Source organism: Chanodichthys erythropterus, chromosome 4 (genome assembly GCF_024489055.1).
Source record: "Chanodichthys erythropterus isolate Z2021 chromosome 4, ASM2448905v1, whole genome shotgun sequence".
Taxonomy (NCBI): domain Eukaryota; kingdom Metazoa; phylum Chordata; class Actinopteri; order Cypriniformes; family Xenocyprididae; genus Chanodichthys; species Chanodichthys erythropterus.
Window position 1 is genome coordinate 22742968 of NC_090224.1, and position 13569 is coordinate 22756536.

The 13569-nt window shown below is 33.7% G+C and overlaps 1 protein-coding gene across 1 annotated transcript in view; it reads right to left on the minus strand.

The window, feature by feature from the left end:
- Positions 1-11977: 11977 nt before the first annotated feature.
- LOC137018284 (MAM domain-containing glycosylphosphatidylinositol anchor protein 2-like) overlaps positions 11978-13569 on the minus strand; it is a 176168-nt gene continuing 174576 nt past the window's right edge. Inside the window, exon 21 of the mRNA XM_067382890.1 lies at positions 11978-12066. Within this exon, the coding sequence (XP_067238991.1) occupies positions 11978-12066 (89 nt within the window). The remainder of the gene's footprint in view (positions 12067-13569) is intronic.

Consider the following 13569-nt stretch of genomic DNA (forward strand, 5'->3'; position numbering starts at 1 on the left):
TTTTTTTTTTTTTTATATGAAACAATATTAAACAGCCATAAATATAAGAACCCTAAGGTTCTATAGAGAAGAGTTCTTTCAATTTGAGTCAAAAATTAATTATAGGGTCTTTTTAGACCCCAAACGATGTTTTCTAAAATAAATAAAAAAACTTCTCTTTGTCCAAATGACATGAAACTTTGTACAACTGTTAACACTTTCTAGATCTACAAATAATAAAAAATTGGAGTGATATCTTGTTTTTATGTTAGTGTAGAAAAAAAGTCACACTCAGGGTCTTTGGGCAACAAAATGTAATTTTGTAGCAAAATTATTATTTTTTTTAAATCAAATGTAATTTTACTCTGTTTATTAATGTTTTTGCTTCATATTTATGCAGTTTTTAGAGGATTTGTCATATCTTTTAAATTTATATAAATAAATAAATAAATATTTTGTTAAATAGTTTTTATACAAAAACAGCTCTTTATGTAAAATTGACTTTATAAAAGACCCACATTTGTAACTGTCATTCATGGGGATCACATGGATAATATGATAATATGGTTTAGTGTGAGATTTTTGTCCATCTTTTGGAAAATGCAGTTTTAGAAGTAAAAAATGATCACTTTATCCAGCAGATGCAGCAGAGCTCCACTATTTGCTGTTTGACCGACTGAAAGACTCTTTTCACAAGTATTTTCAGCTGATTCAGATCTAAATATTATCAAATCACAATTATGACAATAAAAGCTACTTTTTGTCAAAGTTTTTCATTTTTTTGTAATGAAAATAATCAGTTTTTCAATATTGTTACATTATGATGAGAACCCGCTTAGAAAATGGACAAAATTCATCCTCAAAATCAACATTTTTGAAAGATTTTTTTTTTTCAGTACAAAAAAAAAAAAAATAATACTAAACTTTGACAAAAAGTATTTTTTTTTCTGTTAGAATTGTGATTTGATAATATTTAGATATGAATCCAACTGAAAATACTTATGAAAAGAGTCTTTCAGTCAGTCAAACAGCAAATAGTGGAGCTCTGCTGCCATCTGCTGGATAAAGTGATCATTTTTTACTTTTAAAACTGCATTTTCCAAAAGATGGGCAAAAATCTCACACTAAACCATGTCAAATTATCCATGTGATCCGCATGAATGAAAGTTACAAATGTGGGTCTTTTATAAAGTCAATTTTACATTAAAAGCTGTTTTTGTATAAAAACCTATTTTAAAAAAATATTTTTTAATTTATTTATATAAATTTAAAAAATATGATAAATCCTCCAAATAATGCTCAAACGTGGAGGAAAAACATTAATAAACAGAGTAAATTTACATTTGTTTTAAAAAACAAACAAATATTTTGTTACAAAATTATATTTTGTTGCCTGAGGTCTCTGGAGACCCTAAAGACCCTGAGTGTGCTTCCCAAACGAAGAGTTAAAGGTACAATTTGTGATATTTTTTTCCGCTAGAGGTCGCTAGAAGCCTATTCAAAACAAAGGCGTAGTTTGATGACGCCAAGTTTTAGAGCGGAAACTTGGGACATGTGGTCTCCATTTCAACGGACGGTGCAAAAGAATAGGGATTGGAGTCTGGAAGAACTCATGTTCATGGATGCGATTATTAATGTTACTGTAGTATGAAGCAGAGCAGGACCGAGTGTTGCGGGAGCTGAACGAGGAGCTGGAGCGATTGATCAACACACGCCTCACGAGCAGCGGGACTTTTATTATGACACAGTCACAGGCGCCGCTTCCGCTTTTCCGGTCATGAGTTTACGGGAGCTGTCCTTGTCGAAAGAACCAGCGGCAGATGGTAAACAGTAATTATGTTCCATAAATAATTAACACAATCCACCATAAAACGTGCAAGAAGTAAATAAGGAACTGCTTGAAGCAAGCTAGTGGTTTGCTGGACGCTAGACACTACTTCTGCATTTGTCCACGGCACTGTTGTCATGTGGTTTCTACGTCAGTAAAGGCGGTAACAAAGGTAACTGACGTCATTGACAGGCGACTGCACTGCCCCGTGTCACTGTTTAGAATGGGAATTTTCTCATGATTTACAAGTAGTTGAAAACATTAGAGATATTGTTTGTAATCAGCTGGACAAAATATATAACACTAGCCTAGTGGTTTTTGGATATTTTACTGCAAAAATTTTACATATTGTACCTTTAAATCCATAAACTGATGGGATATTTCTCCATATGAAGGTTCCATCTAGAACCTTTTCTTCTCTTCATTTACTTTCTTTTGATTTTGGACTGAAACAAGAGCAGAACTTTTATTGAGATGAAGTGTGTGTTTACGGCGCTCGAGCGATAAAAACCTCTCTTCGACTCTCTCTTGTTTCTGAAGAACGTCAGCTCTGGACACACTAATTACACCCTCTCAGATCGATCGGCTATGAGACCTGCTCCTGAACAATCCATATATCCGCAGCGCTGCGGGCCGTCGCAACATACAATTAAAAATTCACGCTCCACTGTTCATGCGCGTCAACACCTGAAACTTTTACAGAAGTCGTTGTTCTGGAGTGGACTCGGGTCAAGTGCAAGTTCATCTATTGACCTTGTGCTTCAGATTCACTGCAGATGCATTCAGTGCATTCGTCTGAAGAATGTGGAGGACATGCCCGACAAAACTGTGAAGATTTCATATTTCTGTCACGACCAAAAGCAATTTCATGTTCAGTGTGACAGGAAAACTGCAGGTCAGGTTGTTTCGGTGTCAATGACTGGACTGCTCATTGTTTCCTGTCAATATATTTGAACATTCCTGTGATGATTCTGACACCTCATACAGTCGATCAGCTGACGTTCCTGAACAGAACCGATGTCTACAGCTAAAACATGTCATCCAGATGTATTAGATTCTGTTTCTTGGACAGTTCAAATCAGAGTTAGAATTAAAGTCACATTTGTTAAGTTTGGAAGCTGAAATAATGAGATAAATGAGTCAAAATCATGACAGACTAAGTCTTTAGAGATTAAAAAGTCAAATTCTGAGATTTTCTATATGTCATAATTATTACTTTTTAAGCCATCATTTTTATATAAAAATATTTAAATTTAGTATTTTATCATTTTGTCTTCACAACTTTTTAAGTCATAATTTAGATTTTTGGCCATAATTCATATTTTTTTGTTTTGTAATAATTTAGCTTTTTGTCATAATTGACTTTTTAAGTTAGAATTTTGTCTGTTGGTCATAATTTGGACTTAGTATATCATAATTTAGACTCATAATTTCAACTTTTTGTCATAATTGTTTTTTTTTTCAGTCATAATTGACTTTTTAAGTCATAATTTTGGCTGTTGATCATAATTTCAACTGTCATAATTTTGACTCATAATTTCAACCATTTGTCATAATTGACTTTTTGAGTCATAATTTTGACTTTTTTTCATAATTTAAATTTTTTTTGTCATAATTTCAACCTTTTGTCATAATTTACTTTTTTAGTCATAATTTTGACTTATTTTCATTATTTTGACTGTCATAATTTGACTCAAATTACAACTTTTTGTCATAATTTCGACCTTTTGTCATAATTTTTGTTTGTCATAATTTACTTTTAAGTTATAATTTAGACTTTGTCAAGTCATAATTTAGAATTTTTGTCATAATTCACTTAAACCATAATTTAGACTTTTTGTCAATTTTGACATAACAATTATGACAATTTTGACAATTACATTTTTTTTTGCCATAATTGACTTTTTATTTAGTTATAATTTTGACTTTGTCATTGTTTCGACATTTGATTTAATAATTATGGCTTAGTATGTCATTATATTGAATTATTATGCCAATTATGACTTTTAAAGTCATAATTTAGACTTAAGTAATAATTTCAACTTTTTGTCATAATATTGATATTTTTTTGTCACAATTATGGCTTTTTAAGTCATAATTTCGACCTTTTGTCATAATTTTTGTCATAAATGTGACCTCTTTATGTCATAATTTGACTTCATAAATAATAATTACAATTGACTAAAGCATGATTAAAAGCACACTAAAGCAGCCGGACCTCCAGCCGTGTACAGAAGAACAGAAATGTGATGTACTGACGCACTGCTGCATGTTAATGAGCGTCTGAGGGTCACATGACCTGATGTTCCTGAACTCCAGATTCACATTCAAACCAAGGTTATCTGCAGAAATGAAAATGAGCTTCATCTGTGGGGAATAAGGGAATGTGACAGAACTCAAACACGCGCCTGCAGGCGTCAGAGACACAGGATGAAGGTCTGCAGCTCATGAAGCCACAATCATCATCATCATCACAAACAGAAGGTCCAAGTGAAGGCTGGTTCATCCTTTTGGACTTTTGATGCATTTACTAACATTGACGAGCAACAAGCATGTTTTTTAGTAGAGTCAATTTTGTGACTCAAGTCATAATTTTGACTTAGTATATCATAATTTAGACTGTCATAATTGATTTTTAAGTCATAATTTCATCCAATTATAATCTCAGATAATCAGTGTTATTTTTTGTATAGTTTTGTTAATATTTTGAATATTTTATTTTACGTTTCCACTTTAATTTTAAAGTTGTAGTAATTGTGTTGTTTTTGTCTTTTTTTCCTTAAAAAATATGTCTGTATAGTCTTTATAATTGTTTATTTGTTAGTTTTAGTTTATTTAGTTTGTTATTTTAGTACTAATAGTTAAAATAAAATAGTTATAATAAAATAAGTAAAAATAAAATATATTTTGAGTAAGATTTTATATTTTTAGGTATTATTTTAATTGTAAGGATCTAGTTACTGTGTTGTTTTTTGTCATTGTAAAAAAAACAATGTTTAGTTTTTATTACTTTTTATTTATTAGTTTTAGTTATTTTATTACTTCAACTCAAACTAAATGTTTTATATATATATATATATATATATATATATATATATATATATATATATATATATATATATATATATATATTATTTTCAGCTAAAATTAAATTTTATTTTCAGTTATTTTCAGTGACATAAAAAGCAACACATTTGTGTTTTGTGATGCTGGCTGGGAAAATGAGCTTGTTTCTGGAAAAGCTGTTTTGAAATCAGTAACTTCACAACAATAGTATCAATCGACACACTCAAATGCTTCAAAACGATTTCATATTGTCACAATATCATACTCCAACAGTGCGAAGCTGAAAGATCATAAAATCAATCCAAAAACACATTCATGACATTCACACGGAGGTGTTGATGTGAAGCCAGTACAGACAGGAGGAAAAATAACATATAATGGCTCACAAAAACACAGCAAGTGCATCAGATCAAGAGTCCAGGAGACGCCCGAGAGCCTCAGAGACACCATTAGCTTCAGCACAACCACAGAAACCGCTCAAACACCCCATAGAAACACAGATCAGGGTCACTGAGCTTCTGTGGTTCAGAAACTACGAGCTTCTGAGGCATAAATACGGCTCTATTGGTTTCAGACATTATATTTTATTACATCAAAACTAGTTTTGTGATTTATATCATCTAAACCAAGGGTTAAATATTAGTGCTAGGACAATATCGATGCATTGCAATTTGTGGATCATTTCTGATATTTTCCAAATGCATCGCAAACAGCAGATGGCGCTCTAGGCTAGTTTTTAACCGCACACTAAAATGCTCACGAAGAAGAGCACTCGTGCATTCGGCTGAATCTGCATTCATCGCAAACACTCTTGACATTCGCTTCAACCTTCTCGAACTTTATGAATGATTATTTTATAGAAGGTTCACGTGGTGTGTGTAAGGAACTGGAAGCAAGCAGACTGCGGCTGTTTCTGAAGCACGCAGCGCCATCTGCTGTTGAAGCCTGAACTCAGAATCGAGAGAGAATCGCGATGCATTCGGAAAATATCAGAATCATTCCAGAATCATTTCTCGATCCGCGATGCATCGATTTATTGTCCCAGACCTAAAAAATATGATGTTCCTTTTTTTGAGGTACTGTATACTGCAACGACTTGAGAGGGACCGTTTCCAAATTAATAATAATTATACTAATGATAATAATATATCATATTTAACCCTTTGGTGCTAATTTGTTTACTTCAATGTACTATATTTTAGTTTGATAATGTTTTATATTTCATATTTAGTAATTTTTAGAAGATTTTATGGTACTAAATTATATTTATGCAGTAGTTACAATCCATTTATTGACTTTTTTATCATAGACCAGAAAATTAAATTTTCAACATAAAATGTGGTAAAATTCTTTGAATCACAGACTGAAGTTTGGTCTCTTTTTAAAGACGACATTTGGCAGATTATTTAAATAAGTGAAAAAAGTGAACTTTACAGTAATTGTTATGAAAAATAAATAATAGTGTTTTCACAAAAATATATTTTCAAATTTTACATGAAATATATATTTTTCAAAATACATTTTAAAACTCTGAGAAAACAAGTTCCGAATTTGAGGTTGATATCTCAAAAGATTTAGTTAGGCTGCAGTACCACACGCTTCCACTAGATTCCTTTCCCATTTATTTCCAATGCACTCATTTTTGGATGTGAGGAGCACAAGTGTAACCTTTTCAAATCATGTCCATATTTTTTTTGTGTGTTCACACAGCAAGTGCCAAAACCTTTACCAAGTTTCGTAAAATTCCGATGAAGTAAAAAATTCTAAAAAAAACAAAACTTTTTTTTTCTGTCAAAAATGACCAAAGAGCACCAGAGGGTTAAAAACCTATTATTTATACAGTAAAAACTGTTAAAATTGCAATATTATCTGAAAAATATTCAAATATATTTACATACATACATATATATTATATATATATATATATATATAATTTGGTTTCATTAATTTTATTTAGTTAAAGGCCCCAGTTTGTAAACCTCTGATCGAAGCAACATTTTCAAAATTAAATAATACATTTTATATATATATATTTTGCATCTGTTCTGAATTGCTCTAGTCTTTAAATTGTGTTAAAAAAATATTAAATAGCCTATAATGCATTTAAATGTTGTGCAAGACAGTTTTCCTCCTGACAATATTTCATATTTCAATCAAATAATAAGTGTCTTTCTGTGACAACATGCCCCGCTATAAAGTATCATTATTTTTTTTGTAGCCGAGACTCTAATGTTTGTGACTAAACAGACACTTTCATAAATCAATAACGTCTAGTTAGAATGCGAACTCCTCCAGGAGGATTTTCCGCAATGCGTTTCACCGACACAGATGTAAAATAGCTTTCTTTATTATTTTTTCATCATTAGTTGCAAGAATGACACAAAAATGGATGGTAAATCCAAAGAAATACAGTGAAAGGAAGCATTATTGGATATAAGTGAGTGGAATGACTGAAGGATCATTACAGGACATCAGATCTTCGACATGGACAGAGAACAACCAAAGGTCTTACATTTCCAATGATCTACTAGAACAGTACAGTGGTTTAACACACAATAAACACACACTTTACACTGTCAGAAGCTGCTGCATTCATGAACTGGTGTTTGTGAGTGAAGCAGTGGATGATCTGCAGTCATAAAGCCCTTCTGAAGCTCCAGTGTGAAGCACTAAAACACTCTGATGCTCGAGCTGAGAGACGTTAACACTGAAACACACAGGACATTCTGGAAGGTCATCGTCTACATTGATTCTCTTGCAGAAAACTGCAGTCGTACATGTTCTGTCGCCGCTGGAGACCAGCTAACAGGGAACGTTCTTCCAGTAACGTTAATAGAACGTTTGTTCAGTGTTATCTGGTCTTAAATAATGTTAGCACAATCACTCCTGGAACGCTTTTCTGGAATATTTTAGTTGGTTTGATGCTTTTTAAATGTTACAAATTGTTTCAGAACGTTCCAAGAATATTCAAATGTAACATTCCCGTAATGTTTGCAAAATTATCAAATGTTTCATCTAACGTTCACCAAGATTTTTGGTTTTGTTTTACTATTTAAAAAGTGGACGTTTTGAACATTCTTCAGAAATAACATTCTTAGAGCATATTTTTGTTAGCTTAAATGTAACCAAACAATATTTTATCATGGCATTCGAGCTGGGCGATATCTTTATCCCGATATTTTTCAGACAATATTCAATATACAAATGTTGAGATGTAAAAAGTAAAACACTGTTTCTCACTAAACGAACACAGTTCATATGCACCAACAATACATAATGATAAACAGCAATATTCACCTACATTTTATTTTTACTAACACATTTTAATGCGTGAAAAATGCCACACAAGGACGTGATTTTTAGAGGTATCGATAAAATTATTTGTAAGTGACACCAAATAAAAAAGTGCTTTAAAATCATCTCAATACTCACAAATGTTGCATAATTTATTATCAACAGCAAAATCATCGCAAATATTTTCAGAGTATTCGATATATCGCCCAGCTCTAAAAAAAAAAAACATCCCAGCTAACAGGGAACGTTCTGAGAATGTTCTCTCAAGGTTATGAACAAACATTCTTCCAGTAACATTAACAGAACGTTTGTTCGTGGTCTTTAATAATGTTCTCAAAACGTTAGCACAAAAACATCATATATACATACATTTTTTTCTGGATCATTTTATTTGATTTAACGCTTTTTAAATGTTACGACTTGTTTCGGAACGTTCAGAGAACATTTAAAAGTAACGTTCTAACAATGTTTGCAAAATGGAACGTTCACATAACCAAGAAAAAACACTTGTTTTGAATGTTCAGAGAACTTTCAGAAATAACGTTAACTTAATGGGAATGTTAGGAAAACGTTCTTAGAACGTATTTTTGTTAGCTGGAATTACAGACACGATTCCTTCGGCAATGATAACACAAGCTAGGATGCCTTAAGCCCTTAATTAACATCACATACAGGTTTGTTTTATTGTAGACGGCCCATTTGAACATCACACAGAAACACTGTTTCAGCCTTTAAAACGTTTGATTCTCAAGTCCTGTAATGAGCGTCAGTCATTCTTCTGTGAATGGAATCTTTTACATCATGTGACTCTGTTTGTCTACCTGACCCGTGGGACACTGCATATACCTGCACATATATGTGACGTGCTCCAGTAAAACAAGCGGATCGTCTTCATTATTCACCAGCTATTTCAGTAAGAGGTCACAAATCGCAGGTTGTTTTGGAAGGAAATTGTACATTATGGTATAGAGATTCACGACCGGTTCTGTTGTTTGCCACTAATGTAATGCGACAATGTGGCGAGTGCTGAAGAATATTAAAGGTTTCCATTATGAACAGGCTACTGAGGTACGAATACATTTCTGTGACAATTCAAGTAAAAGAGTTGAAGTGAGAGGCTTTACATGTCTGCTGACTCGATTCAGTTTCTGACGCTTTACCATTCATATATATCTACAAATACAGTGCATTTATTTGATCAAAAAGACAGTAAAAATTGTGAAATATTTTTACAATGTAAATCAGCTGTTTTCTATGTGAATATATAGTAAAGTGTAATTTATTCCTGTGATCAAAGCTGAATTTGATAAAAAATACAGTAAAAATTGTGAAATATTTTTACATTGTAAATCATCTGTTTTCTATGTGAATATATAGTAAAGTGTAATTTATTCCTGTGATCAAAGCTGAATTTTCAGCATCATTACTCCAGTCTTCAGTGTCACATGATCCTTCAGAAATCATTCTGATATGATGATTTGCTGCTCAAGAAACATTTATGATTATTATAAATGTTGAAAACAGTCATATTTGTGTGGCTGAAACCATCATACATTACCATTCACAGGTTCTGTAAGATTTTATTATGAAAGGATATTAATACTTTTATTCAGAAAGGACACATTATATTAATCAAAAGCGAGAGTGAAATGACACGAAACTTTCCATTCATCAAAGAATCCTGAAAAAATTGTACAACGTTTTCCACAAAAATATAAAAGTTTGCAACATTGATGATAATAAGACCCATTATTAATAAGTGAGCACCAATAATAATTAACAAAAAGTGATTATTCAGTGATGATCAGCATATTAGAAAAACATCATGTGACACTGAAGAATGATGCTGAAAATTCAGCTTTGATCACAGAAATAAATTACACTTTACTATATATTCACATAGAAAACAGCTGATTTACATTGTAAAAATATTTCATATTCTTTTTGATCAAATAAATTCAGCCTTGGTGAGCAGAAGAGACTCAATTCATTATTCCACAATATGTGCATTTCGTCACAAACACAAGCGTGCACTTTAATTTCTCACTGGTTTTGCAGGGGGACGGTCACATATATGATGCATTTTTAATGGTTGAATAGATGTTGTGCTTCCTTTGACTCATACATAAAACATCTCATATAAATCTCAATGAACAGAGCTTCTTTACATATACAAGTACAGTTACCAAACCAGCAAAGTCGACGTTTTTCTGCCCACTTTGGATATTTTCAGCAATGCAAGGGAGACGACGAGAAATAAAGACAGTAAAGTTGGAACATTTCAACGTAAATAAGAAGAAGAAACGAGACACAGCTTCTTGTCAAAACAGTTTTTTTACAACACCCTTTTTAAAAAGTGGCCGGCCGAGCGCTCAGGTAGATGCCGCCACCGTTTCTTCATAGTTTGTGTGTAAAAGCTGAGACACATTCTGGATAGAGTAATAAAATATTATTATAATTATGAATATTTCTTTTTTTTTTTCTCTCAGAATGCACATCGTTCGGTATATAAATGACAGAGGCATGAGGAGGGACGGCGGGCCTGTCCGTTCCGAGGCCCGTTTGATTTCCTTATCGATGGAGAGCGTGAGACATTCAGCGCAACACCTGCATGACGTCCCCGCGTCGTCCATTCGTGACGGTCACAGTCGCGCCGCATTCCAGCACTTGAGGGGCGATAGAAATGAGTATAAAATAGCCCATCAGAGATGTTAGAAACATTGATGTTTGGTGTCGATGGCCAGGCTAACGGATCGGTTTTTAACCTGAAGGCACTTCTTTTTTTAATGGCAGAAATTCTGTCACTCAACTGGAACTGGGAACGGCGTCAAACCAGAGTCTTTTACCGTCACGGATGCTCGTAATCGCACAAAACCTTGTCCGTCTTCCACTTGGGAACGTGAGCACAGTGTTGTGAAATCAGGCTGCTACTGGAAACACTCCTTTATTTGCGTTTTAAAGCACCAAGCCAAATGAAACCAAAGAACAAATCGAGAGATGTGAGAAAAGGTAGACCCGAAGGTGAGACGTTCTGCTGATTGTACTCCAAATCACCAGCGTATCGAAACTTGGACGAAAGGGAATTGCGTGTGAAACTGCTTTTGCTTCCCTTTCGGATAAATCCATACATCCAGATGGCGAAGTAGTCGTTGTGCTTGTCAGACTGTGTTCAAATCCTCTGTCGGGTCCAGACGTGATGGAGAATCCTTCTGAACCTCAGCAGAAACATTTTTTTTTGTTTGCGTATCATCGCTGTCGGGCGGAAACCTCGTATCTACTTTTCAGGAAATGGGGGAAAAAATCAGTATTATTTAAATAATTAACTCAAGACAAATGCAAGAGCAAGAAACTCTTCTTTACTCGTCGATACATAATCATTAGCCTTTATAGCGTCTATTTAGCGTTTCTTGAGTACAGAAAACGCTGTACTTATTCAAAGAAACAGCTCATTGCATTGCAAACAAGCAGAGACGTGCTAAACTTATGATGTTTGACTGGACTTGCCAATGGAGTTACGAGCTTTAGTCACAAGCTCTGTATAATACTTTTCAATGGTTAAATATTTGCAAAACCTACAGATGGACGTAAATGTTGACCGATAGTAATGATTTATGAAAAAAGAGAAATTACGAAATACGAGATACGAGGTTTCTGCGGAGAGCGACAAAATATGTATTACTTTTCTGTTTAGATTTGTCATTGTTTCATGGTGTTATTCCCGGTGTTGTGCCTTCTCAGCAATCCGAAAGCATAAATCTTTGGTGATAAAATATTACGGGACACATCTCGAGTCTCTTCTCATGTGGAGCGTCACCTCTGATGAAAGAATACGGTAAAAAACAGTGTGACGCTCAATGGCCATATACTGGAGCCGGTGCGTGGAGCCGCTCCTCTGATCGCTGTAGGGAATCAGAGAAAGAGGTTACCATTAACCAGAGAACTACATCACTATAGGATAAACTCACTATTAGGGTTGGGTATCGTTTGAATTCTAGTGATTACGATCACAATTCCAAGTTTCGATTCCAGTAAGGCAAAAAAGTCAAACATTTAGATATGAAACATATTTATCTTGTCTTTTTGCAAAACATTCTGTTGCTGAATACCATGAACAAAAATCCCAAAGAACTTACACAAGGAGCTTTTGCCTGTGATTTTAACAAAAATACCACAGCAAAAACAACAACACTCTAAAAAATACTGGTTTAAAAACAACCCAAATTGGGTTGAAAATGGACAAACCCAGTGATTGGGTTATTTTTAACCCAGTGGTTGATTTAAATGTTTGACCAACGTGCTGGGCAGTTTTATTTAACCCAAATATTGATTAAAAATGACTATATATCTGGCTTAAAAATGAACCAAAAATAGGTTGTAAATTAAAAATCAGACACATAATTACTAGTGGCAACAATAATAATCAAAAGGTGAACATATAATAAATGTTTATTGGTTAATTATTATTCAGTTATTAAACATATGAATAAATGTTCATTTGCAACATGTTCATTTTAAGTGAGCAATGCAGTAATTTTTAAACAATAGTTGAGTTAAATAAAACTACCCAGCACGTTGGGTCAAACATGTAACTGAACCACTAGGATAAAACAACCCATTTGCTAAGTTAAAACAACCAAACCGCTGGGTTAAAACAACCCAACCGCTGGGTTAAAACAACTCTCTTGCTGGGCTGAAACAACCCAACCGCTGGGTTAAAAACAACCCAATCGCTGGGTTAAAACAACCCAACCGCTGGGTTAAAACAACTCTTTCGCTGGGTTAAAACAACCCAACCGCTGGGTTAAAACAAACCAATCACTGGGTCAAAAAACCCATTTGCTAAGTTAAAACAACCCAATCACTGGGTTAAAACAACCAAAATGCTGGGTTAAAACAACCCAACCAATGGGTTAAAACAACTCTTTTGCTGGGTTAAAACAACCCAAATGCTGGGTTTAAACAACTCTTTTGCGGGTTAAAACAACCCAATCTCTGGGTTGAAACAACCCAAATGCTGGGTTAAAACAACCCAAATGCTGGGTTAAAACAACTCTTTTGCTGGGTTAAAACAACCCAACCACTGGGTTAAAACAACCCAAGTGCTGGGTTAAAACAACTATTTTGCTGGGTTAAAACAACCCAATCTCTGAGTTGAAACAACCCAAATGATGGGTTAAAACAACTCTTTTGCTCGGTTAAAACAACCCAATCTCTGGGTCAAAACAACCCATTCGCTAAGTTAAAACAACCCATTCACTAAGTTAAAACAACCCAATCACGGGGTAAAAACAACCCAATTTCTGGGTTAAAACAACCCAAATGATGGGTTAAAACAACTCTTTTGCTGGGTTAAAACAACCCAATCGCTGCATTAAAACAACCCAACCGCTGAGTTTGTCCAT